At 45.4% G+C, this 25,983-nt stretch overlaps 1 protein-coding gene across 1 annotated transcript in view; it reads left to right on the top strand.

Moving 5' to 3' along the window:
* The window catches only part of LOC140508320 (NACHT, LRR and PYD domains-containing protein 12-like), a 31,332-nt gene extending 8,261 nt beyond the window's left edge, over positions 1-23,071 (top strand). Inside the window, exons 4-10 of the mRNA XM_072616139.1 lie at positions 2,487-2,657; positions 5,843-6,013; positions 6,111-6,281; positions 8,763-8,933; positions 12,599-12,769; positions 16,723-16,893; positions 17,593-23,071. Of these exons, the coding sequence (XP_072472240.1) occupies positions 2,487-2,657; positions 5,843-6,013; positions 6,111-6,281; positions 8,763-8,933; positions 12,599-12,769; positions 16,723-16,893; positions 17,593-17,680 (1,114 nt within the window). The 3' untranslated portion in view covers positions 17,681-23,071. The remainder of the gene's footprint in view (positions 1-2,486; positions 2,658-5,842; positions 6,014-6,110; positions 6,282-8,762; positions 8,934-12,598; positions 12,770-16,722; positions 16,894-17,592) is intronic.
* Positions 23,072-25,983: the final 2,912 nt, after the last annotated feature.

Below are 25,983 nucleotides of genomic sequence, written 5' to 3'. Positions count from 1 at the left end.
AGATCCTCAAATCCAGTGGGCTCACTTAGACCATTGATGCTGAGGTACTAGCCAAGGTTCCCCACCCCTGGTCTAGGCCGTTCTAATCTGTATCAAGAAGGCTTGGATTGGAGGAAAAAATTATCTGTAATGTATATACATATATCCATACAAAATGTAAACATACTATATGTAGTATAACATATATAGTATAGTATACATAGTGTACATGTATAAACATGCACATGTGTGTATATGGGTGATTATACATATATAAGCTGACTATCCATGTCTACCAACACAGAAATAAAATGTCATTTGATCCCTACAACAGCCCTAAGAAATAGGTTCTATTAACATTCCTCTCTCTGGATTCAGATTTTTCTATACCGCACCACTCTGGGCCCCAGTTTCGTTCTCTAGAAAACAAGGAAGTTAAAGTAGATGATCCCTAACAATAATCGTGATAATGACAGCTACCATCCATATAACACCAAGTGCCCGGCACTGTGCCAAGCCATTTACAATTATCTCATCTGATCCTTACAACAACCCTGTGAAGTAGATACAATCATTATCTTCATTTTACAGAAGGGGATATTGAGGTAAATAGAGGTTAAGGAACTTGCCCAGGCTTCCACAGCTAGTGTCCAAGGCTAGATTTGAACTAAGGTCTTCTTGTCTCCAGGCACAATGATCTGTGCCCTGTGGTACCTCCTAGCTTCCTGATCTCTAAGGATCTTTCTAGCTCTGATATTCTGCTCTTCCAAATGGCTAGATGTCTTTGGCCTGGTCAGTCCCTCTCTCTGAGCCTCTGTTTCCCCATCTGTAATAATGACAGTACCTTGCATTTACATAGGGCTTTCAGGTCCAGAAGGTGCTTCATGTATATTATCTCATTTGGTCCTCATGAAAGGGAGGTGAGTATTGTTATCCCCATTTTACAGGTGAGGAAACTGAGGCTCAGAGGGGCACACAGTGTGCTTAAAGTCAAAGGCTACTAAGCAGCAGGAGCAGAAATTAGTCTTTGTGACTTCAATTGTCACCTGCTTCTAGCTGCACCACGAGGAGGTCAGGCTCATTCTCTCAGGGCCGTGCAGACTCTAAACCTGATCATCACATGTTCCCAAGATCTCTGAAGATCTTTCCAACACCAGCAGTTTATATTTTTGCCCTGTTCCAGGAAAAGGAGCCTGGTAGCTGTTCCCCAGACATAACACTCCATCTCCCACCCCATGCCTTTGCCCAGGCAGTTCCCCATGCCTAGAATTCACACCACCCTCTGCATTAGGTCTTTTCTGATCTCCTCAATGTCAGTGCTCCCTCCTGTTTGAAGTCACTTTGCATAAACTTTGTGTCTGTTTTCTGAGGACACACTGCTTCTCCCGTGAAAGCTGTCAACTCCTCAAAGATGAATCATTCTTCTATTTGGTTCCAGTCCTAGCACTGGGCCTTGAATAGAATTCTTTTGGTTCACTCCTAATCAACAAGAATTTAGTAAGTGCCTACTATGTGCTAGGTACTGAGCTAGGCCTTGGTCACACAATATAAGGGATAAAACAATCTTCACTCCCAAGGAGCCTAATGGCAGACACAAGTTCATATATAAGTATGTACAGAATAAATATATTGGATCGAATTTTTGATCGATGAGTGACTTTGACTAAGTCCCTTTTCTCTGGGCCTCAGTTTCCTCCCTTAGTCTCCAGCACTTAGTACAGTGTCTGGCACGGAGTAGGTGCTTAATCACTGCTAATTGACTGACTGTGAGAAGGTTGGATTCATGGATTTGTAAGGGTCATCCTAGCTCTACAGTATGGTGTAGAGTTGTCCCTGAAGCCCCAACCCAGGTTCTCCTGGGGAGATTAGTTTTAGAGTTCTCCCTATGAGCTTGGCTTCTGTGCTTCTTGGGTCCAAGGCTGTCCATGGTCCTGTCCTGAAGAATTTTGAACTTATCACCTTTGACCACTTGGTGACATTGCCCAATTTGCCCTGGATGTGTTGTCTTTCCGAAAAAACAGAGAATCATAGACTCACATTAGTAGATAGGACCTCCAAGGTCATCTTATCCAACCTCTCACTTGGTGCTTATGTTCCCTATGCAGCATCAAATAAAAAATAATTCAATAGTATGCAGTTCCACAGTTACAACTGTATAAATCGCAGAGAGCTGGAAGGGATGTTGAGATATCATTTGTTCCAGATTCAGTCAGTCAACAAGCATTTCTTAAGTGCTTACTATGTGCAGCACACCAGGCTAAACCTAATTCTGGAGTCTCTTCTTCAATAGACTTTCAGAGTTGAAAGGGATCTCAGAGAGGCATCTAATCCTCCTCTAAACAGACATCCTAGCTAAATCAATACCAACAAATGGGTCCTCTTAGTTCCATCTGATGATCTTCCTCAGTGGCAAACTTACTGTCTCCCCAGATAGCATGTTCTACTTGGCCCAAACTCTTCACCTGAACCTATACCTTCCCTCCTAGGCCTGTCTCTTCTTCCTGTAGGTCAGAGAGGAATGTCCTCCCAGAGGCCTACTGTGAACACCTTGCTGCTGTCCTCAGCACCAACCAGAATCTCATAGAGCTGGTTCTGTACCGGAATGCTCTGGGGAACCAAGGAGTGAGGCTGCTGTGCCAAGGGCTCAGACATCCCAACTGTCAACTCCAGAACCTTCGGTAAGACCGAGAATGTTCCTTTGCTTAGGACAGCTATTGAGAGCAACTTCAGGCAGGAGGTAGAGAGGACTGAGAAATGGAGGGTCCTTAGAATTGACCAGTATCCATGGTGAAGGGGGAGAGGTCTAGACTCTTAAGAGTTTGTAGGTATGAGCAAAAGCATTGGGCTGGGACAGGTCAGGCACAAATGGTCTGTTCGAACATTTTGGGTGGAGATATCTCTAGATTTGCTCCTCTCACATTGCCTTTGTGCTACTGTGATTCTGCTTTGCTTGTAGAGCACAGTCTTCTTTGATGCAGGCACACCATGTTCAATAAGCCCACCACTGGCTCCCATGTTTCACAATTGATCAGTTCTTCAGAGAGACCTTGAGAGTGTCCTTGTGTCACTTCTGACCACATGTGAGCACTTGCCTTGTGTGAATTCTCCCTAAAATAGTCTTTTAGGCAAGCATACGTTTGACATTTGAACAACATGAACAGCCCATTGGAGCTGTGCTCTCTGAAGTAGTTTGAATGTTTGGTGGTTCAACATGAGAAAGGAACTCAGTATTCAGTCTTGCCAGGAGATCTTCAAAACCTTCCTAAGACAATTCAAATGGAAGCAATTCAGTTTCCCATCACGGTGCTGGCATACTGTCCAGGTTTCACAGGCATACAACAATGAGGTCAACACAATGCCTCTGTAGACCTTCTTTCAGTTTGGTAGGCAGTCTAATCTTCCTAAAGTCAGGCAAAACCACCCGACATCACAGGTCTTGAGCAAACATGAATATACTTTTAAATATCTGAAGGAATTCAGGTGGAGAGGTGGTGAAAGGGAAGGGATTAGATTAGTTTTTCTTGACTCCATATTCTGGTTCTAAACAATAAGAAAGCGTTCAGAAACCATGAGAGCTGTCCAGCAGCGCACTAGGCTGCTTCAGGAGATGGGAAGGTCTCCGTCCTGGGTGGTCTACATGGTGATGCTGGATCCCTTTGCTTCAAATGTTACAAATGGAATTCCTGTTCATTTCAACATTGAGCTAAATCACCTATGAAGCCCATTTCAATTAAGAGACAATTAAGCTCAAGCTTTTATTTGGTAGCAGTGGAGGGTGATCCATTCTTATCCAGGACCTGGGAGAGAAACAAGCTAGATAAGACCAGTTTGCTTGCCTCCCTCCCCACCCTGAGGCTGGGGGGTGGGCGGGGTAAGAGAGGGGATATAACACACCCAGAGGGACCTCCCTTCCTTAATAATTCATACAAAATCCATCCATAGGTCCGTATTGGAGGACTGAGTAGGGAAAGTAATTAACTATTTTGTTCTTTGTGTTTATTTCTTAAAGGATGAGTAGTAATTCTATAACTGAAGAGAGGAAAAGGGAGGGTACTCCAGGCATGGAGAACAATGTGAGTGAACATTGGTAGGGCATACTTGGGGAATAGCAAATGATACGGTTTGACTGGAACTAAACAGACAGCAAGGGGACAAGTGGAAGATGGGACTGAAGTTAGACTAATGTTAAATGCAGACAAGCTTGAGCTTTGATCAGTAAGCAATAAGAAGCCATGGAAGGTATTGTAACAGGAGATACAGGACTAGATCCATTCACAAACACAACAACAACAACAACGGACTGGGAAAGCATGAAAGGGAAAGTCCTTTTTGAGAGGCTGTTGTCAGGACATTTGGTACAGAGGGCCTGGACTATGGGGGCAGTCATAGGAAAAGAAGGGAGGGACTACACGCAAAATATCTGTCCGAGGTGGAAACAGTTGCTTGGATCTGAGAGATGAGAGAGGGGAGAAAGCCAGAGGCAACCCCAAGATTTCAAATACAACCAAGCAGTAAGTAGATGAACAGCATCACACACAGCAGGATGAGAGAGAGGTTGTTGAAGAAAGTTGGTACCCCATGAGACCATTGCTCTCAGAGCATTCAAGGGCACTTATACCACTTCCTATCTGTCAGGCATAAATCAGTTCTACCTAGGATCAAGAGAAACCCCAAGGTTCAAGCTGACTCTCTGCTCCAATCTAATGGCATACCCTTAGTTGTGGCAGAAAGGAAATAGCTTGGGTCTAAAGACTGGTGATACCCTGGCAGTGAGGAGAATTTGAGAGTCACCTTCCACTGCAACAAAGTCATGTGACCTTGAAAAAACCCTTTCCCCTTTGTATTCAGTTTCTACTTCTGGAAAATGGGTCTAATTTGGGTTACTGACATCTGAAGGAGGCTTCAATGTGAAGCCAGCTATCTGCCCCCTTCTCTCCACTCTCAGGCTATCCTACTTCAGGCCCTCATCACTTGTCATCTGGACAATTCCTTAAGACTTCTAATTGATCTCCTTACTTCCAGGCTCTCTCTTCTCCCATATGTCCTCCACATGACATCCAAAATAATTCTTCTAAGGTGCAGTTCTGAGCATATCATTTGCCTATTTGGAATCCCTAAGTGATCAGTGGAATAAAATACAAACTCTAAGGAGTTGTCAGATACTTAGGATCCTACCCTTCCTTCCTCAACTGTAAACAGAGGTAATGATAGTACCTACCTCCCAGGGGTGTTGTGATGGTCAAATAAAATCACGTACATAAAGTGGTCTATAATCCTAGCTATTATATGGGCTGTGTCCTCCTGGTCAAATCACTTAGCCTCTCCATGCTCTGGGGAAATCTGTAAGATTTTAAGACTTTCATTTACAGGGGAGGTGTTGACATGCTTTAGCAGAGGAAGTTTCTTCATCTGGAAGTTCCCTAAGCCAATGACACTACAGATCTGGTCTCTTACTTATTCATGTGCCTAATGGATCCCCATAGTTGAATTTGAATTCTGAGTGACTGGCACACAGTAGGTGATTAATAAATGCTTGTGGAGATCATGAAAAATATGCCCAGGGCTACAGCCCTGAGTGGTGCCTGCTTCAGATGCCAGCTTTGCATTTATGGTCGCATCACTTCTGAACTTTCTACTCTACATTGGATAGGAGGTTGAAGAGGATCCTAGCCTTGAGTTTCTTTGTAGTTTAAGGGATTCCTTCACGGAATGAGAGGGTAGAGTAAGTGGCCACGGATTCTTTCTCCCTCAGAGAACTTATGATTCTCTGAGAGCAAGAGCCAGTGAAGGATGCTGAAGTGGTTTCTTCTGCACTCCCTCCAGCTCTCTCCCTCTCCCTTCTCCATTGTCTTTCCTCCTTCAGGCTGAAGCGATGTCAAATTTCTAGCGCTGCCTGCCAAGACATTGCATTGGCTCTCATGACAAATCAAAATTTAATCCGGCTAGACCTGAGCAGGAACGTGCTGGGTGCCACAGGTGTGAAGCTGCTGTGTGAGGGTCTCCAGCACCCCAAGTGCCACCTCCAGATGCTGCAGTAAGTCACTCCCCAGGTGGTGGAGCGGTGGGGTGCGACAGCAGGTGCCCCTTGCCCCTTCCACTTCCTGATTCCTCAATGCCTCTCTCTTGGCCAGGTTGAGGAGGTGTCAGGTGGATGAGGCAGCGTGTCAGGAGCTCTCCAAGGTGTTGAGCACCAGTCAACACTTGACAGAGCTGGATCTGACAGGCAATTCCCTGGGGGATTTGGGGCTGCAACACCTGTGTCCAGGGCTGAGTCATCCTGCCTGTAAGCTGCAGACACTGTGGTAAGTCTAGTCTGGCTTCCCTCCAGGAAGAGATGTCCCCACTGGTGGTGCCAGGGGTGGCAGAGAGCCAGGTGGCAAGTGTTTACTGATGTAGGCAGCTTAGTGCAGTCGATGAAGCCTGGAGCTTGGAGTGGGGAGCTCCAGTCCTACCACAGGAACTTACCAGCTGTGTGTCCTGGGCAAATCACTTACCCTCTCTACACCTCAGTTTCCTCCTCTGTAAAAGTGAGATTATAAGAACACCTGCCTCCCGGATTGTCGTGAGGATCATTTGAGATAATGTAGGTAATTGTACAAACTTTAAAGCACTCTATCAACATTAACTATTGGACGCTCACTAGCTGTGAACACTGAGCCAAGACACTCCATCTGTCTGAGTCTGTCCCCTTGCCTCTACAATGGAGAGACTGTGTGGCTGCCTGTGCAGAGGTGCCGGGAGGAAAGTGCTGTGTAAATCTTGCAATCATACAGAAGCAGACTTCTTAGAGGAGAGTATGGTGAAGTGGAAAGTGCACTTTGGAGTCCAGAGCCCAGGCGGTTCAGGGCCCTGCTCTGGCCCTGACTGGGCAATTTGCTGCTTTCCTGGGTCAAAGTTTGAGCTATAATGGAAGGCAGCTGAGCCTGGTGACCAGTAAGGGCTGCTCTGGCTCAGACATTCTGACTCTGTGTGATTCTGGAGGAGACCTGGCCCTGTCTCAGCCACAGTTGGCTTCTTTTCTACTAGGATTGTGCTATCTTGGTCATTAGTTCCTGGACTGACCTTGGGCAGCTCAGTGAACCTTGCTGGCTAGCACTTTTCTTATCTGCTGCCTTCGGGCTTCCCCTCCCTATCCCCTCTACCTCCTGCCTCTCACCCTCAACCTCATGTCCTGAGGGCCTGGGTCTTGCTGATACTTGGATTGTGAGGCAAATCATAAAGTCGTCATGTTGGAGAGACAAAAGGAACTGAGGGCATCTTGTCAAGATCATACCTAAAAGTCATCCCCAACACCTGACAAGCTGACAAAGCAATTTCTCCTTCAGTGAAGGTCTGGTCATGGTGCTTCCCTCTCAACTAACTCCACTGGCTCCCTATTACTGCTTGGATCAAATTGGCAATCCCAGCCTGGCCCAACCTACCCTTCCTCTCTTTTGAACATTACTCCCATTCAAAAACTCTGTGGTCCAGGTAAGCTGCCCATCTTCCTGTTCTTCAAACAGAACTCTCCATTTCTCACCCTCACACTTTTGAATTGACAGTTTCTGTACCTAGAATGTCCTCCCTCCTCACTTCCACCCCTTAAAATCCCAAATGTTCTTGTGAATTCATCTCAAACAACACTTTCTTTCTGCACAAGCTTTTCTAGATTTGGGTGCCTTTCCCCCCAAATTACCCTATGTTTATTTTCTGTCTACCTATATAAATATAAGGTGGAAGGATAAACTATAAATTCATGTTTATATTCTAAAACTATAGAATCTCAAGTTTTCTTTATAGACTTCATATTCTGATCTATTGTAGTATCCTCCTTGGTCTCACTGCCAGCCCTTCCCCTCTCCTATCCAGTCTTTACCCTGCTACTAAAATAATCTTTCTAAGGTACAAGGGGGATCTGCATTGCTCCCCTACTCTAAAATCATGAGTAACCTCCTGCTGTATGTGGGATGAAATGGAAACTCCTCCTTCTCTTCCTGGCACTGAAGGGCTCTGATAAGCTCCGACACCCAGACTTCCCCCAGCTTTCCAGCAATTCCACACTCTAGACTGGTTGGTCTCCTTGACTGGAAGCTGGTGCAGACTTCAGAGGCCCTGGAGATAGGACATAACCAGCCCAAGGAGCTAATGGTAGATCTGGGATTTGGACCTATCTGGCCATGCTGCAGAGGGGTAGGGACTCAAAAGGGAAGATTGGGTGCAAAGACATTGCAGACCCACAGGAGAGTATAAGCCAAACCCTGGAGGCAACAGAAATCAGGGGGCATTGCAAGACAACGTAAGACAGCTGAAATGGAAGATTTATAGAAGGAACAGAAATAATTGAAAGGTGTACCCACTGGGAAAGGGCCTCGAATGTCAAGCAAAAAGAGTTTGAACCTTCTCCAAGAGAAAGTTAGAAGCTGGTGAAGATTTCTGCCCAGAGGAGGGACAAGAGCAGAGGATCCTGGGAGGGAGTGAAGAATGGAGAGGAGGAGGGAGAGAGCTGGAGGTGACATGACCACAGTCAGGGCTCTGCCTTCCTGGTGAGAGTTCCACAACAAAAAGGTTAGGTCCAAGTAGGTTGGATAGCAAGGACAGAGGATAGAAGATGGTTGGAGGAAGTGCTGCATTTAGGGTGCTGGTGGCCCATGCAGATAGGGATGTCCTGTAGGCAGCTGATGTAGAGATCAGAGCCATCTGCATAGGTGGCTATGGGAATGAATGGGACCACCACACAAGGGTGAAGGGAGAGGGGAAGCACCACACTTGGAACCTGATGACCAAACCTTCGGGACTTTTTCTAGGTTAAAGATCTGCCACCTGACGCCCTCTGCCTGTCACAATCTGTCCACAGTCCTCAGCACCAACCAGAACTTGACTGAACTGGACCTCAGCTTAAATGACTTGGGAGATCTAGGGGTGAAATCACTCTGCGAGGGCCTCTGCCATTCCAAGAGCCAGTTGCAAACACTTCGGTGAGTATGTACCAGCTTTCACTTTGGAGAAGTCCTCTTGGCCACTTATATTAGACTCTCAGAGTAGAAAGGTGCCAACCTCTCCCATTGCTTCCCTCCAGGATGGAGTATATGCTACCACAGGGAAACTCAGCATTAGAACCAATCATTGAACTCTAAATTCAAGCCCAGTGCCTCTCCCTTCCACTATGCCATGAAAGGTCTGACATCCACAACCATGCTCTGCTGGGGTTTATGGACCCCTGTGGGCATTGTTTTCCCAAAATGAGCAGAGTTCAGATCATGCTTGACTCAAGGACAAATCGGCACAGTGGCTCTGGTCACTGCTCAGGATTGTTAGGATCTATACTGCCAAAGGAACCCCACACAAACCCTCCTCAGCTCAGAGCCCAATACACCCCAGTTTTCCTGACTCCAAATCTAATAAGGTATTCACTGGACCACACTGCCACTGGGTAATATGCCAAAACCTAATTACTTCCGCCATATGTCTCTTTATTGCCATGTTGGTAATTTTGCTTCCTCAGGGCCTGTAGTGTTCCATAATGTTAACAAGATGAGTTTTTGTTTTGGGGAGTTTAGAGGTATTGAAAGCCATGTGAGTGTTCCCTCAGGCCAAAGAAAGCATCATGGTGTAGTTGGTAGAGCCCAGGATTTAGTGTCTAAAGACTTTGGCTTGACCTTGGCCTCTGTCTCTTTCCTCCTAGTTACCTGACCTCTCTATGCCTTAGTCTCTCCCTCCATAAAATGATGGGGTGGAATGAGGTGGTTATTAAGGTCCCTTTAAGTTCTAAGTCTAGGATCTCATGAGCCCCCTCTTATTCACTGCTGGGCCCACCTCACTGGACATCAGAAGTGTATGTCCAATATCTAGTCCTGAGAGACCTACCCTGTGGTCTGAAAAATGGGCATTCTCCCTCTACTTGGCTGCTTCTGTGTGCTTTAGTAGGACTGCAGAACTTTCTAAGTAAATGTAACTCTCATCTGCAGTCTCTGTAGTGTTCTGAGACTTGGCCAGATCAACTCTATGTCATTCATAGATCTGAGCATCTGGAGAACCTTCCTATTCCCATGGAATCCTTCCATTTGGGCTCCTTACTGAACCTCTTCTATAACATTGGCTAACACCCTTGGTGTGCTTCCGTCTTTGTTACATGGGTGGATTAACATCAATGATTTGATGCCCATTGAACAAATTGATCTCTGTTCTTGCACTGATCAAGGAATCTTTGTCTGAAAAATGGTGAGCACTTAATAAATGCTGATTTATTGACTGATCTTAATATATGCATGGAAGGTACCTTGTTGGAGGGAAACTGCTAAGGCTATATTTTACTCTCCTGAGACAAATGTCTCTCTCCCACATACACACACTAATTGAGAAATAATAAACAGAGTGAGATCATGTACACTCTCCACTTCAACCCTGCAGTGTCTAAGTAACTTACTCTAGGTCCATATCTCTTGGTCATCCAAGGCAGGGCTCATCCTGCTATGTCCTCCCCTGAACATAACTGTAGGAATCATCTCCTACTGGGAAATAAGCACCCAACCCCAGGAACTCCCAAACTCATAACATTCCTGTCAAGCCTTGGAACATCTTTCTCAGGATCCCAGTTCAGTTACCTGTTTCCAGGGAAAGAAATACAAAGCAGAAGAGGTAGCTAGGGACTTGCTCTTTTTCCCACAAGACATTCCACCTCCCAACTCAATGCATTTTCATTGGCTAATTCAATTGTCTGGAACTATCTCTTGTCTCAGCTCTGCTTCTTGGCCTCTCTGGCTTCTTTAAGTCTCAGCTGAAAGCCTACTTTCTGCAAGAAGCCTTTCCTCCTTCATATTAGTGCCTTCTTCCTGAGATTTGTCTCCAGTTTACCTTGTCTATATCCAGCTTGTGCATATTGGTTTGCATATTGTCTTCATTAGACCGGGAGCTTCTTGAGAGTAAGTGTTCTCCTTTTCTTCTGTTTCTTTATATCCCCAGATCTTAGAACAATGCCTGGCATTTATTAGGTGCTTAATAAATGCTGTTGTCTTGACTTAATTAAAGTTTTTATGAGTGCTATGCTATGGACTGCTGGAGGTACAGAGGTAGATTAGGCTACTCTCAGCCCTATCAGTATACGCTTGGTGACTGACACCACCTATACTCTTACTGTCTTTAAGCTCCAGCCTTCAGAAGCCTTTGCAAAGATGTCTGGATTCTTTCTGTTGGTAACATTTTTGTCCACACATATCATAATAAGTGGATAGAATCTACAGATCAATAAATAGAATCAATCATTCAATCAACAGTTAAACTCCTTCTCTGATCAGTACAAGGACCAACCACAACTATAGAGGATTAATGATGAACGTTACCCATCTTTTTGTGGGAGGTGATGGAATTAAAATAAGATACAGAATCTGGAGGTACTATTGTTTCAGACATGGTTAATGTGGGAATTAATTTTTCTTAACTGTATGGTTTGTAATGGGTCTTATTTTTCTTGTTTTTTCAATGGAGAAGGGAGGAAGAGATGGGAAGGAAAGAAATAAGAGATGGAAATAAAATTGATTTTTTAAAAATAGTTGAACCCTCACTATGTGGCAGGGACTGGGCCATTATCCTGGGGTACAAGGCCAGAGAATGAGATGAGCCATCTGATGTGATGGTTGCTGGGGAGCTGTGGCCTCCTGGTTACAGCCTCTCTCACTCCCTGCTGAGAGACAGCAGACCTTTCTGGTGTTGTCAAGGTGACAAAACTATTCTCGTGTCCTGAGGGGGGGCACCAACAGCCACCATTTATTTATTCTTTCTCTGACCCTCATTGGATGATTCAGGATGTGTCACTGGATGCATCTAATGGCTCCTTGGAGAACAAGGAGCTGCTTTCTGCTCAGTGCACATCTGTCTGTCACTTGTATTACAATGGTCTTTCTCTTCAGCGTAACATGCTTCCAGCCCCCGGCCTCCTTTACAGGGGTCATGGATTCCCACTCATCCCTTCAGATCCTTTTTCTCCTTTGTTTTAATATTGAAACCCTTCTTCCACATTTTCTTTTAAAAAAGGAATACTACCTTCCCTCTGTTAAGCTGGAGAAGAGCCTTGGCAGACTAGCCACTGGATTTTATGTGAAGAGAAAGAGAGAGGAAAGAGTCCAAGATGCCTTTGAGGCACGAGATGGAGAGACTAGTGATTCCAGCAAAGGAGACATGGAAAAGTCAGGGAAGGGATAAGTTTTGAGCAGACAATGATGAGTTCAATTCAGAAAATATTGAGGGTTTTTTGAGAGGCTGATGGGACACCCTGGGGGAGGTGCCAGGGTTAATTGGAGATAGAGTTTTCTAGGTCCTGGGAGAATTTGCAGGTGAAAATATAGATGGAGGAGTCTGGAATATAGGTGATGATTGAAAACCTCTGGAATGAGAGAAGAAAAGACAGAGAGAAGGGAAGACAGAGAGGAGGGAGGGAAGGGAGACAGGAGGGAGGGAAGAAAGACAGAAGAGAGGGAAGAAAGACAGGAGGGAGGAAAGTGAGACAGGGTAAACACAATGAGGGAGTAGGAGGAAGATGAATGAAGGAATGGTAAGAGAAGTAAGGCATTTTAACTTTGAGTCACAGAGTAAGATGACTAATGTAAGTCACAGTCTCCTGCCCTTCCTGAGTATCTGTGTCTTCCAGGTTGGGCATCTGCCGACTCACCTTTGTCTCCTGTGAGGCTCTGTCCACTACCCTCCAGTCCAACATTCACCTCAAGGAACTGGATGTGAGTTTCAACGACTTGGAAGACATGGGGGTGCACCTACTCTGTGAGGGCCTGCAGCACCCCAAGTGTAAGCTTCACAAGCTGTGGTGAGTTGCCTGGATTTGGAGTGAAAGTTGGGGGAGTTCATGGTGGTAGTTTTCTCATCTGGGAAATGAAGACACTGGATTCCATGAGTTCCAAAATCTCTTCTACTTCTGACATTCTTTGTCTTATGTATCTTCCAGCTCAAAAATACTATGGTCTAAGATCCAAGCCCCCCAGTTCCAACTCCTTTTTATGATCTAAGGTCCCTTATTCTATGTGCTAAGGCACCTTATGGCTGACATTCTAAGGTCCCTTTAGCTTAAATCAACCACCCCAACCCTTATTTCATGGAGAGGGAAACTGAGGCTCAGAGGCAAAAAGTGAGAAGCAAGTTTGCAGAATGAGATAGGGCAGCTGCAGCCGGAGTCCATGTCTCTTGAAAACCTACATCCATACTCTGTCCATCATATCCTGATACTCCTTTGGGATCTCAGTTTCATTCTATAAAAAGAAGATGTTGGGCTAGCAGACCCTTGAGGTAGCCATATGACTCCCTGTCTTGGAATTCTTTGCCTCCTCTATCATTCCCTCCAGTTCTGGCCATCTATGATATCCCTTTCTGAAGCCAGAGCTAGCTCTTAAATTAGAATGGAATGAGACCACTGAGGTCAATGCCCTTCGTTTTATAGAGAAGGAAACTAAGGCACAGGGAGGTTAAGCAATATTCCCAAGGTCACAACAGACAGTGTTGACCTGAAAGTTTGGTTAAGAAAAAGGCAAACAGGCTAAATTCATACAGTTTATTCCCTTAAAGCTAGCAGTTACATGATCATGAAGCCAGAAGAAACTTCTGACTGTCTGATACAAGAATGACCAGGCTTAAATCTGTTTTAAGACAATCCCAGGATGTCTGTGTCTCTCAGATTTATGGTCTCTATATGTGTTTAACTATACCATGAGAAAGGAATTTTCTTAGTTGAATAAGTTGTAAATACAGTGAGACAAGACAATTAACAAAGTAGTGTCAGTTGGAATTCATGATTTCAGGATATCTGAATTTCCTCTATGTAGCATATATCTCTGTGATACAAGATAAGAAAAAATCCTACCACTCTGGTTGCAGGCATCCTGTCATAAACAGGTCTTTGAAATTGTTGACACAGAAAAGGGCATTTTAAGAGCAAAGAAAAGCAGTCTGATCGATTAGTTCAGGCTTGGGCCCTTATTAAAGTCCAAAAATGATATTAAATGTCCATCAACAGTAAGCATTAGAGGAGGAATTTGAACCAATGACCTCTGACTTCAGTCAAGACCCTTTGGAGTCAGAAGTCATAATCTTCCTGATATGACAGAAAGAGCCTTGCCAAGGCTCAGCTCACTTTTCCCATGACCTTGGCAGGGCACTTTTTACAAAACCATAGAAACTTCCAGAACCTCAGTCATATTGGAACAAGTGCCCCCTCTACCAAATCCCCTCCCCAGGCCAGCCACCCTCCCTTTGTGGGAAATCTCTGGGGAACAGGAGCTTCTTGAGGGCAGAACCCATTAGGGGTCTCTCTCAACTGCCCCAAATTTGCCCAAATTAATCAATGTTCAGCTGAGTTGACCAAGTCCAGTAAGAGAGAGCATGGGCTTCTCCTCACCTGTTCCAGCCCAGCTCCCTTCAATAGCTCAGCCTTTTAGAAAGCGCTCCCTGATTCTCTGTAGCTTCCACCCTGTGCTCCTTGTATGGCCCTCTGAGACTGAGAGAAAAGAATTCAGTCCTTTTCCCAGGCATGCTTCTGAGAATGTTGCTGGAAACATTCGATTTCTCAGTTCTGAGTGTCTCACCTTCTGCCTAAATATCCCCAGTGCCTTCAATGGAGCCTTGATTGGCAAAAATTTGGGATTTTTCACCATCTTGGTCGCTTAACGATAACCTTAAAATGCAATGCCCAGACCTAGGGCTCTCACTTCCTTGTTCTTGGAAGCTAGACTGCATTGCTTTTGGGGGACTGCCATATCCCACTATTGGCTCATGCTGAGCTTGTGGACCACTATAACCGCTAGATCTTTTTCAGACAAAATGCTAAGTCAGCTTAGGTAAACTCTAAAGGCCTTTCCAGCTCCATGATTCTGCTGTTCTGTGATTGGTGAACATTTCAGTCTTCATTCAGTTTGCCCAGTCAGACTCCCAGGCCACTCTCCTGCCCCTTTTCAACTCTTCTGTCTCCTTCATGTCTGATTCTTTGTGACTCCATTTGGAGTTTCCTTGGCAAAGATACTGGAATGGTTTTGCAATTTCCTTCTCCAGCTGATTTTATAGATGAGGAAACTGAGGAAAACAGGGTGAAGTGATTTGTCCAGGGTCAGTGTCTGATCCTGAGGCGACCTGGAGATGTTTTTCTGAACGCAGGCTAGGCACTCTATCTACCTGCCCCTTCTGTCCTCTACCTTTCATAATCAAACTCTCTGGGATGTTGCTGCCACCTGGCGGCCTATTCAGGGATGTCTGCCTGAATCCTGGCAAGTCAAGGGGATGGAATTACTTTTAAAGAGTGCTGAGCCTCCTTATTTTATTGAGACTCTTTCCCCGCCATCTGCCCCCCTCCCCTTCCATCGCTCAGTTGGGTAACAACAATGAGAAAAGTTGACTCCCCAGACATGTCCTCCATGACTGGGCTGGGCTCTCTTTCTTTATACAATCTCACCAGCTGCCATGGGTTCAAGTAGTACCAAGTCTTTGCTGAGCTCTGTTCCCTTATTGCAAAATGCCTTTTACATACCCCCTTTGGAGGTTCTACGGGCATATCATGGTCACTGTGTCCAAAATAGAGCCCAGCGTCTTTGCCCCCAAACTCTGCCCTTGTCCTGGCTTCTCTGCCACTGTCCAAGCTACTTCATCCTCCTAATGTCCCAGGCTCAGCTGCCAGGTGCTCTCCCCATCCCCTCCCTCTCTCACTTTATCTGAGCCCTAACTAACCCTTGGCATTTCCACCCTTCCCATGTGTCCCCCCAGCCTGATGCAGGCCCTTTGGGGCTCCTAACTGACAATCTGCTCCTTCTCCTATCCCTCTTCAGTTCAGCTGCCAAGTTGGGGTACATTACCACCCCCACCCCATTTGTTCATAGCTCCAGTGGCTTTCTGTGGCCTCCAGCACCAAATCAAAGCCCACCCTTTGGCCTGTAACATCCTTCTTCACTTCAGGGTGCTCTCCCGCCTCCCCAGCCTTCTTCTACTTTCCTTTCCTTTCCTCCACAACCTCCTCATTTCCAGCATCACTGGCCTCCTGATGTTCTTTGAACCCTGCTCCTCCATCCCCCTTCTGTGGGCCCCCAGGAACCTCCCCTGCCCCCATGCTCTGACACTAAATCTGTCAATCTTTCAAGGATGTCAAACCTGACATCCTTCAATGCCACCTTCTCCAGAAGGCTTAGCTGGGTCCCTGCCCTCCAGTCACTATCCTCCAGTCCCTCTCAAATGACCTCCCTCCACACCACATAAGCTCTTCAGGGCCAGGGCCTGACTTTTTCCTTTCTTTGTCTCCCCAGTACTTGGAGCCATGCCTGGCACCCAGTAGGTGCTTCATAAATGCTTGTCTTGACTTGATTAGAGCTTGCTGTTTGCTAAATGCTGTGCAGAGAACTTGTGGAGGTATAAGGTTTGGCAAAGGCCAGTCCCAGCCCTCAGGGAGTTCCCAGTTGAAGGGGAGGAGGGGATGGGACACTCACACAGGATTTTATGTAGAGAGCAGCCTGGCCTAGAGCCAAGAAGAGCTGAGGCCACAGCCTTCTTCTGACCCATGCATGGAATGAGGCCGCAGAGAGCCCAAGGGATGTTGGGGAGAGGATGCTGGCCCTGGGACCAGGCAGTGAGCCACCTAGTAGGGCTTCCTGGCTCTACCAGCTTAGGACGGCTCTGTAAGCTTACAAAATACCATCTACCACTTCCCACCTTGTCTTTCCTCAGTCCAGAAACCAATGTCACCAAGAAGTAAGATTCCTTCTGCCTCTTCTCCCTTTGCCCTTTGCTCAGGCTGGACAGCTGCTGCCTCTCCGGGGCTGCCTGCAGGGACCTCGCCTCTGCCCTGGAGGCCAACCAGACCCTGAGGGAGCTCTACCTCACCAACAATTCCCTGGGAGATGTAGGGGTGCAGCTGCTGTGTGAGAGGCTGAGCCAGCCCAACTGCAGGCTCCGAACCCTGTGGTAAGAGGTCTCTGGGATATTGGAGTGGGAGTCAGGCAGTGCTTCTCAGCCTCTGAAAAGAGAGCTTAGAACATCCATAGTGTTAGTGCTAGGAGGGCCTTGGAACATGGGATGTTAGTGCTGGGAGGGCCCTTGGAACAGAGAACATCAGAGCTGGGAGGTTACATTCTACTAGAATGTGGCAAACAGTTGTTGAGGGGTCTCCTGCAGTAGGAGGGATGGAGCTTGGACTTGGTAACCTTTCAGGTCTCTTCTAATTCTAGGAATCTATGTTGTTGTGTGCTAAAGAGAGGTCTCCTGTTGTTTTTTGATTGTTATTTTGGGGTGGAAGGAAGAGGAAAGTTGCCTGATGAGACCCCAGAGGCCTAATCTAGCCTGGGGATTCTATGATCCCCTGTCATAGAGGGGTTAGCTACACTGCATGGGAGACTTCATGGATGTCAAATGGAGGGTCACATCCATCAAATTAGAAGGGTCACTTGCAGCCATGCTGAGGATTTCTTTCTTCTCTGGAGTCACATTGGCCTTGAGGCTGGTGGAGATAGCCCTGGGCTCCTACCCTCTCTTTTTGATTCCAGGACATAGAGGGGAAATTTCCCCAAGAATGTCCCCCAGAGGCATCGGAGAAGGCCAGAGTCACCAGTACTCTGCCAGCAGAGGTGATGGGTCTCAACAGTCCATCTCTTTGTGTCTCTATAGGTTGTTTGGTATGGAACTGACTGAGGAGACCCAGCAAGCCCTGGCTGCCCTTCGAGGATCCAAGCCCCACCTAGACATTGGCTCCTGAGGAGCTCAGGTCAGAGATGGGGCCTCTTGGGCCAAGGATTCATCATCACCCTTCACAGGAAGTCATGGCTCACCTTCTGACACTAGGACCTCATGGCACATCCCACTTTCTCCAAGTTTTTTGTTATGATCAGGAAATGTTGAATGAGACAATCCCTAAAGGCACTTCCATATCTGAGGTTCCATGAGCAATGGGTCTGATGTTGGATAAGATGGACTTTGAGATCACTGCTAAACCCAAGTGTTTCTGATCCTACTCAGGGGACTCCTGACTAGGTAAGACGCCCTCTGAGGTACTTTCTGGCTCATCTAGGGATTTTCTCATCTAAGTGGCTCTTGGCAGAAAATTGGATGATATGACCTTTGACCTTCCAGCTCTGGAGTCTCCATGTTATATTCCTACATGTGTTGGGAGGATGAATGAGGTGCCTGTCCTCAGAGGATTCCTCCATCTCTGTTGTCAAGAGGACTCTATCCAAGGCACAGGAGATTGGACTCTGAGATCTCCACATCAGGATGTCCCACTGGTATCCTGAGAAAATCAGTCTAGCCTGGAACCATCTGCCATCAACCAAAGACAACTGGGATTCCAAGCTCTTTGCAATGGGCTGGAGGGGACTCTGAATTCCTATAAGGGCTGCTGGGGTGATTATAGCCACCAACAGAAGATGGACAGATCAAAGGACCAAAGATTTCAAGTTGGAGAGGCCCTTTGGGAGCATCTGGTTGAGTCCTCTCATCTTAGGGAGGAAGAAAAAGAACAGTGGCCTGCCTGTGGCTATGGAGGCAGCAAGGTGTGAGGAGTGGAACTGAAGCTGGATTTTCCAAGGACAAATGCCCTCGTCTCCCCTGCTTCACCACTGGGCCTCTCCAATCCTTACTTACTGAGCACCCAGCTGTGGGACCATAGCTGCCACTGAGATTGTCTCATTTCAGCCTCCCTCTGAAGAGACTGAGTAACCCACCTACCTGACCTGCCTACATTCACATAGTGCAGCAGCACCAGGGGCAGGATCTGAACCCAGGACTTCCCAACTTCAGGTCTAGGGCTCCATGGAATCAGAGCTGGGAACATACTCTAGAATCCAGCTGTGGACTCCCAGGGGCTACCAGAGAGGGCTTCAGTGTAGTCCAAGAAGAGCAGGAAAGGGCCTTGGATGGGTCCAGTGCTCTGGGGACAAGATGAGGCTGAGAAATGGTGGGCAGAGAGGGAGGGTAGCCTCAACACAGACTGCCAGCACTAAATAATCAAATCCTAATAATACAATCCAATTGAACAAGATTCTTTAAGCAGCTCTGATTAGGCAGACACAGTCCTGGGCACTGAGCATATAGAGACAAAAACTAAGACCATTCCTCCCTTCAAGGACCACATCCCCCACCTTCTAACCCTAACCATCCACTTCCAATCGGACCCCTAACCATTTCCTCACCCTAATACCTCTAACCCCAACCAGTCACACGCCCTTCTAGACCTAGAGCGCCAATCCCACATCTCCCGCATCTCAAACTAAATTCCCCATCAACATCGCAAAGTTGCCATTTCCAGAATTGACCTCACTAACCTTTCTCTTCCCTCTAGACTTCCCTACTGCTGTCCCAAGCCACCCTAGGTACCCTCATTCAACCTGATACTAAGGTCTGTCATTTTCCCTTCCTAACATCTCCCCAGTACACCCCTACCTCTCCTCCGTTCCCCTGATGGGACCCTGCTCCCCCTGGTGAAGGTCCTTCTCACCTCATACCTGGACCAGTGCAGTAGCTGCTGGGGGGACCACTTGCCTTCCCAAGTCTTCCCCTCTCCGGTCTCACTCAGCTGCCAATGTCATCATCCTAAAGCACAGATCTAACCACAGCATCCCCTCCCCAATAAACTGCAATGATTCCCTATTGCCTCCAGGATCAATACAAATTCCTTTGTTTTGACATTCAGAGCCCTTCATAACTTAGCGTCTTGCTCCTTCCATCTCATGGTCTAAAGACTCTTGCCACTCTAACAGTTCTCTATTCTACGGCCCCTTCCACCTTATCCCCACCCCACCCCACCATATCCTCTTCCATTCAGACACATCGGCCTCCTGAATATTCCTTGAACAAGACCCTCCATCTCTCAGCTCTGGACGCTCTCAGGCCATCCACCAAGACTGGCAGACTCTCCCTCCTCCTCTCAGCCCTGTGGCTTCCCTCCAACCCCAGCTAAAAGCCCACCTTTTCAGGAAACCTTAAGGCTAGCGCCTTCCTTTTCTTAATTAGTACTAATCCACCCCATCTAGAGCTTATTTCTCTATTTGTTGGTATGAGATCCTTGAGGGAAGAGACTGTTTTGCCTTTGCTGGTATCATCAGTACTTAGATAGAATGCCTAGCATATAGTAGGCACTTCATAAATGCACTGACTGTTGATTTTGCTGGCAGAAAACATGGGTACAGGTACATAGTCACAGTAGCAGTCAGCATTTCCTTAGCCCTTTGAAGTGTGCAAAGCTGTTCACTGATGTTCAGATTCGATCTCACAATAACCTGGGGAGGGAGGTTCTAGTACTAATATGGCCTATTTCACAGATGGGGAAGTTGGGAAAGTTGAAGTGGCTTCCTCAAGGTCATAGAACTAGGGAATGTCTGAGGAAGGATTTGAACTCAGGTCATCCTGCCCTAGATCCAGCGCTCTATGAAATGCTACTTGGTTCCCACATATGACTACTAGACATGTACAAAATCATCACAAAGTTGGGGATGTTGGGGAGGGCTTCTTGTGGGGGGTGGCCCCTGGGTAGGACCTGGAAAGGAGGTACTTCTAGCTGCATGAGGCACCAATCTGGGCCTCACAAAACCTGAGTTCATATCCTCCCTCAGACCTGTGCCAGCTTTGTGTGAATATGGGAAGGATCACATCCCTTCTCTGTGGGTTCTCATCTGTGAAATGGGCATAACTGCCACCTCCCTGCTAGGGAAACTGGAATGTAAGCACTCGGTCAATCTGGAAGATATAATGTAAATGTGAGTGATTGTACCTTCAGTAGAATAGAATGTCTCATGTGGTATACGCTGAATAGCCCTGGCCCTGGGGTCAGGAGTCAAGGCCCAAGGCCTCTAGGAAAGGGCTCTCTGAACATACCTTGCCTCAGAAGTAGGAGCTGTGGTGATCCTTCCCATCATACTATCTGTGAGAAGCCAAAGCTGCTGAGAGACAAAGGAGTCCCCACTGGCAGGCCACACAGGAGGGTAGAGGGTCCAGGCTCAGCTCCTCAGGGCCTAGAGAACTCCTGAACACAAGGCTACCTCAGGTCCTGGGGTGGCACCTTCTGTGGTTTCTGCTTCCATATACTGTTCTCCATTATCATATGAAAAAGCACCACCTCAGCCTCTACCAGAGAAGATGTTCTGGCGTGAGGAGATGTTCCTGGAGAGTCTCCCATCCAAAGCCCAGAGCCAGTCCCAGCCTTGACCTCTCTCTGGGACTGGGCTGGAGTGGGCAGCACAGAGCCTCCTGGACCTGGAAAGTGGATGTGATGGAGGCAAATGGAAGAGTAAGATGCCAAGCTTGCCCAGCTCTTCCTGGCACTGATGCTTTCTGCTCAGTAGGACATGCTTAGCACCTTGGCCAGCAGCCTTTCTACTCCTAGTTCTAAATGTCAGCATATCCTCTCCTGCTCACCCTTGGTCCTCCAGGGATGGGCCCAGGAGCCAGCTTCTCCTTCATGGAGCCTTCCACCTGCTATCACTGCTCTTTCCCACCTTGCATTTTTCCTAGATCTCTACCCTACCCCCAGAACACTCTTCCTCATGTCATACTTAGGTATGTTCATCTCATGTCAATTGTCCATGGTAGAATGTGAGCTTTCTAGCAGAAATGGTTTGTTTTTGCGTCTCTGTGTCCCTGAGAGTCTAGAATGATGCCTTGGGCTTATTATAACCAGGGCTTAATAGCTGAAGTCATGCTTCCTCTCGGGGCCTCAGTTTCCTCTTCTATAGAACAGGAACAATAATTCCTGCAGTATCTTGGCAGTCCTTGGGACGGGTTGCCCAGCAGCAGCTGACCATCATGCAACCAAGGTAAACCATGAACACAACACTCCATTTCTCACTTCTGGGCATTTTCTTTGGCTGTGCCCCATGCCTGGAATGCTCTCCTTCCCCATCTCCACCACCCAACCTCCCTGGTCCTTTATGTCTCAACTAAAACCTAATCTTCTCTAGGAAATCTTCCTCCTCGACCCTTCTTAATCCCAGTGCCTTTCCTCTTTTAATTATTTTCTATTTTTCTTGTATGTGTCTTGTAGATGTTTGTTTGCTGATTGCCTCCTCCATTAGGCTGGGAACTCCCTCAGAGGAGAGACTGTCTTTTGCCTTTTTGCATCTCTGGCTTTTACCATGGTGCCTGGCACATAGTAGGTGCTTAACTGGTTTTTATTGACTGAGTGACCCTACATCCCAAAACCAGAGCTCCAGAGCCCCTTCCTCGTGTGTTCACCTTTTTTCTTTTTCTTTTTTTTTACAGTCAGCTAGAGGACACAAATGGAGATCATTCACCCAGAGAAGACAAGACTTGGGGTGGAGGGAGTGTGGATGATTGCTGTATTTAGGAACCTGAAAGGACTGTTTCACCAAGTTCCTGCCATGTTGTTGTTCACTGAATTCTGACCCCATTTGGGGTTCTCTTGGTAAAGATACTAGAGTGGTTTGCCATTTTCTTCTCCAGCTCAGGAGAGGAAATTGAGGCAAACAGGGTGAAGTGACTTGCCCAGGGTTACACAGCTACTAAGTGTCTGAGATCAGATTTGAACTCAGGCCTTTCTGACTGAAGGCCTAGCTCTCTATCCACTTCATCACATAGCTGTCCCTTCTGCCTTGTAGCAGACCTTTTAATTAGTGCTTATTGAATCAAATTCATCTAGAAGGGGCCTTGAAACCCAGAATATTGGAACTCAAATAGCTTTTAAGCAGCGATTCTTCCTCTCTCTCCCCCTGCACCCTATCTCTGTGGCCACAGATGCCTGAAGCCTTAAGTTATGTCACAGGGTTCATCGCATTCAATTCATCCTCATTACAGCAAATAAGCCAAGACAGTCTCAGAAGTGGAATAAATAGGGTGGGGGACATAAATGCATCAGTATCATTTTTCAGATTGTGGACAGGATCCAACAATTAGTTACAATCACTAAAAAACATTACTTAATTCATAGCAATAGTGTTTGTCATACAAACATAAGCATTTGTAGGAAACAGGAAAATAGAAGGAAATGGCATTCTTTTCTGTATTCTTTTTTAAGGACTGTATGTGTATTTGCGTATGTATATCTTTGCATATAGTTGTAAAGGTTAACAAAGCAATAAATTGCTGTATCCCCTTCCATACACCTTTTACTATTCGTTTAAATAAATGTTTTAATGAGGGTCTTTTTTTTTCTGTTATTACCCCCTAATCCATTCCCACCTCCCCAGATACTGAAAGTAGGAGCTCTTACTTGTAGAAAATGTGGCAGATTGCTCTCGCTAGGCCACGTTTGAAAGTGAATGGGTGAATGAATAGGAAAGCATTAATTTATTTAACATTTCCTTAGGCTAAGCACAGCCCAGACCACTAGGATGCAAATAGAGAAGAGAAGTTGAGTCTGCTTGCAAAAGTCTCCCATTTAGATTTTTTCACCTCCACCCCCACAGTCTTTTTTCCCTTGATTTGCCAAATCTTTAATTTTTAGATTTCTTTAGGAGTAAACTGGAGTAAAATTTTAATATCAGACACCCTTAATATAACGTATTAAGAGTGTATGTGTGTGTGTGTGTGTGTGTATAGTGCTTCACAAACCTTATTAAAGTGCTTAGTGATAATGTTTAATATAAAATTTTGGAATAATCTCTTTGTTCTCTCTGAAGTAAACTCAGAGAATGCCTCTTCCTATGTCAGCAAAAGCCAGCCAAGGCCGACTCTACATTCCTTAAGGAGACCTTTAACCTAAGACCCTATGTTATGGCATATCTTGAATAATGGGACTTTCCTTTGTATCTTATTATCTATGGCATATTAATGGTAAAGAAAATATAGACATCTTAGGTCGTAATTTCTATTGAACTTTGTTTACCCTTTCCTATGTCAGTTATCTGTTTAGGGCAGGAAGCCTGCCACTCACTAGTGGTGGGATTTCCGAGACATATGTTTACCCAGCTTGGAATCCCAAGGCCTGACCAATATTGCTTTGTTAATTGTCCTGTCTTACTGAATTTATGATTTGTTCAACTAGGAGAGTTCCTTTCTCACGGCAAAATGTATATAGGCCAGAAGATTTCTGCACTGGGTAGCCAGAACATTTCTGGCTCCATAATGCGTTATGTAACTGTTTTCTTTATGGGGAATTGATCGATTAATTAATTAAATCATAAAATGTATGCATTTAGCCATGTTGCCTTTTCTTGGTAAGTTTTCAGGTCAACATTAGTTAGTTGTTAATAAGTTTTCTAATTTGGATACTTTCATTTTCAAACCTCTGAACTAAACTCCAACTCTTTAAAAATTTCTAAGTTTTTTTTAGAGATAGCAAGACATTTTTTAAAGAGTTGGTCCTTAATATCTTGTTATAAATGACATTGTGGTCATTGAAAATAAATTATAATTGTCCTATATTATAAAAAAAGAATTTATACTTATCTACTTCAAATTTTCCTATAACAGATATACTTCTGAGATAGGTGAATGTCGTCCATGAATATTATGCAGCAGTAAAAATCTTTAAAAAAATTTGCTTCCAAGATGATTGACTAATGGACAAAGTTTTGGATTTTTTAAAAACTCTTTTCACATTCTAAAATATCTGAGAAATGAAGCTCTTAAATTTTCTCATGTCACATTACAAATAGACTTATTATTCAACTCAAATTCTGAAAATATAATGGGTCACTTAGGAAATATGTTTTGGAATTACAACACAAACAGGAAGTTAGTTACGTACATGGGATAAGCATGAATAGTAGCAGTGTATTTTTTTTATATTCACACTTTATTAGAAAGTAGAGAAACCATCCCACTTTAAATCAGTCTTAACAATGGCGTTAGATATCCTCAGGCATGTTCTAATTTTTGCTTTCATGCGAACAAGGCCAATTCTAGGACCCAGGTTCTATTTGAGAGATGCTACACTACCAAGTTACTTGAATTTAGTTAAGTAATTATGGAGTTTGAAGTAAACTACTAAATATTCAAAGCCCAGAAATAGCAAAGTCCATTCTGGATAAAAAATGGTAGTTGCCTTACACTTAGTTGGAATGTCCAAAATTGACATGTTGATGTGACGTAGAGTTTAGTTCACTAGCTACTATAAAACCAGTATGGTAGTGATATTTCCTGCTGTATCTACAGACTATCCATAGGACCGGGAAAAGGGTAGGGTAGCTGAGGAAAAACTTCCATGAGACTTCACTCCATCTTCACTCCTTTGACATGAGACAGGCAGAAGAGGGTTAAATATGATAGGAATGTTAGATAACTTAAACTTAAAATAATTAACTTAATAAATAATAAATTAATAAGTAATTTAAATAATAAACTTAAAATAATGTCTTATTTGAAGTTGTTATAATTACAGGAAAGAATGAGCGGCAAAAGAAATAGAATTATTTCATCTTTAATTGGACCCTTGTGAGTCAATCTGCCAGATTCAAGTAGACTAATATTAATAGTGAGACACAGTGGGCAAAGTCCTTACAAGCTTTCCAAAATAGAGATTTCGGGATAGAGAACAAATGAACTTGTGGATACAGTTGGTAAGGATCTAAGAATCCACAGGACCCTGCTGATGAGGTTCAGACTCTGGGAGCCTCCTTGAGCTCCCCTTGAATCTTCCCACTTAATCTGGCCTTTCTTACTCAAATCTAATCTTCCCATTTGTTCAGGCAGTCTCAGGAAGCCCATGGGCTTTTCATTATCATTTCAGATCTCTGTTGCACTCCCCACCCTTGATCCCATCAACCCCATACCCATACTGCTCCTATCAAGATCTCTGGATTGCCCCACCTGCTTCCCACCCAAACCCTCCCTAGTCTGATATCTCCTGATAGCCTCCAGCTGTTTCCAGCCTTTGACCCTCCTTGGACTTCTCCTCAGGACCCTCCCTAAATCCCTCCTCCCATCACCCTGGACTACCAGACCACCTCCCAGATCCCTCCTATACTCTTTTCTGTATTTAAGTCCCACCTTGCCTCCATGAAGGCGCTCAGATGCCATCCAGCTCAGACTCTGTCTAGCTGGGATTGTGTCTGGCCCGCTTGTGAATACAAGCGTTACAAAAGCTTAGGCTCCTTAAGAGGCAACCCA

This window comes from Notamacropus eugenii, chromosome 5 (assembly GCF_028372415.1).
Source record: "Notamacropus eugenii isolate mMacEug1 chromosome 5, mMacEug1.pri_v2, whole genome shotgun sequence".
Classification (NCBI taxonomy): domain Eukaryota; kingdom Metazoa; phylum Chordata; class Mammalia; order Diprotodontia; family Macropodidae; genus Notamacropus; species Notamacropus eugenii.
Note: the sequence above shows the minus strand (reverse complement) of the source record. Positions and strands in the feature narration are given on the sequence as shown.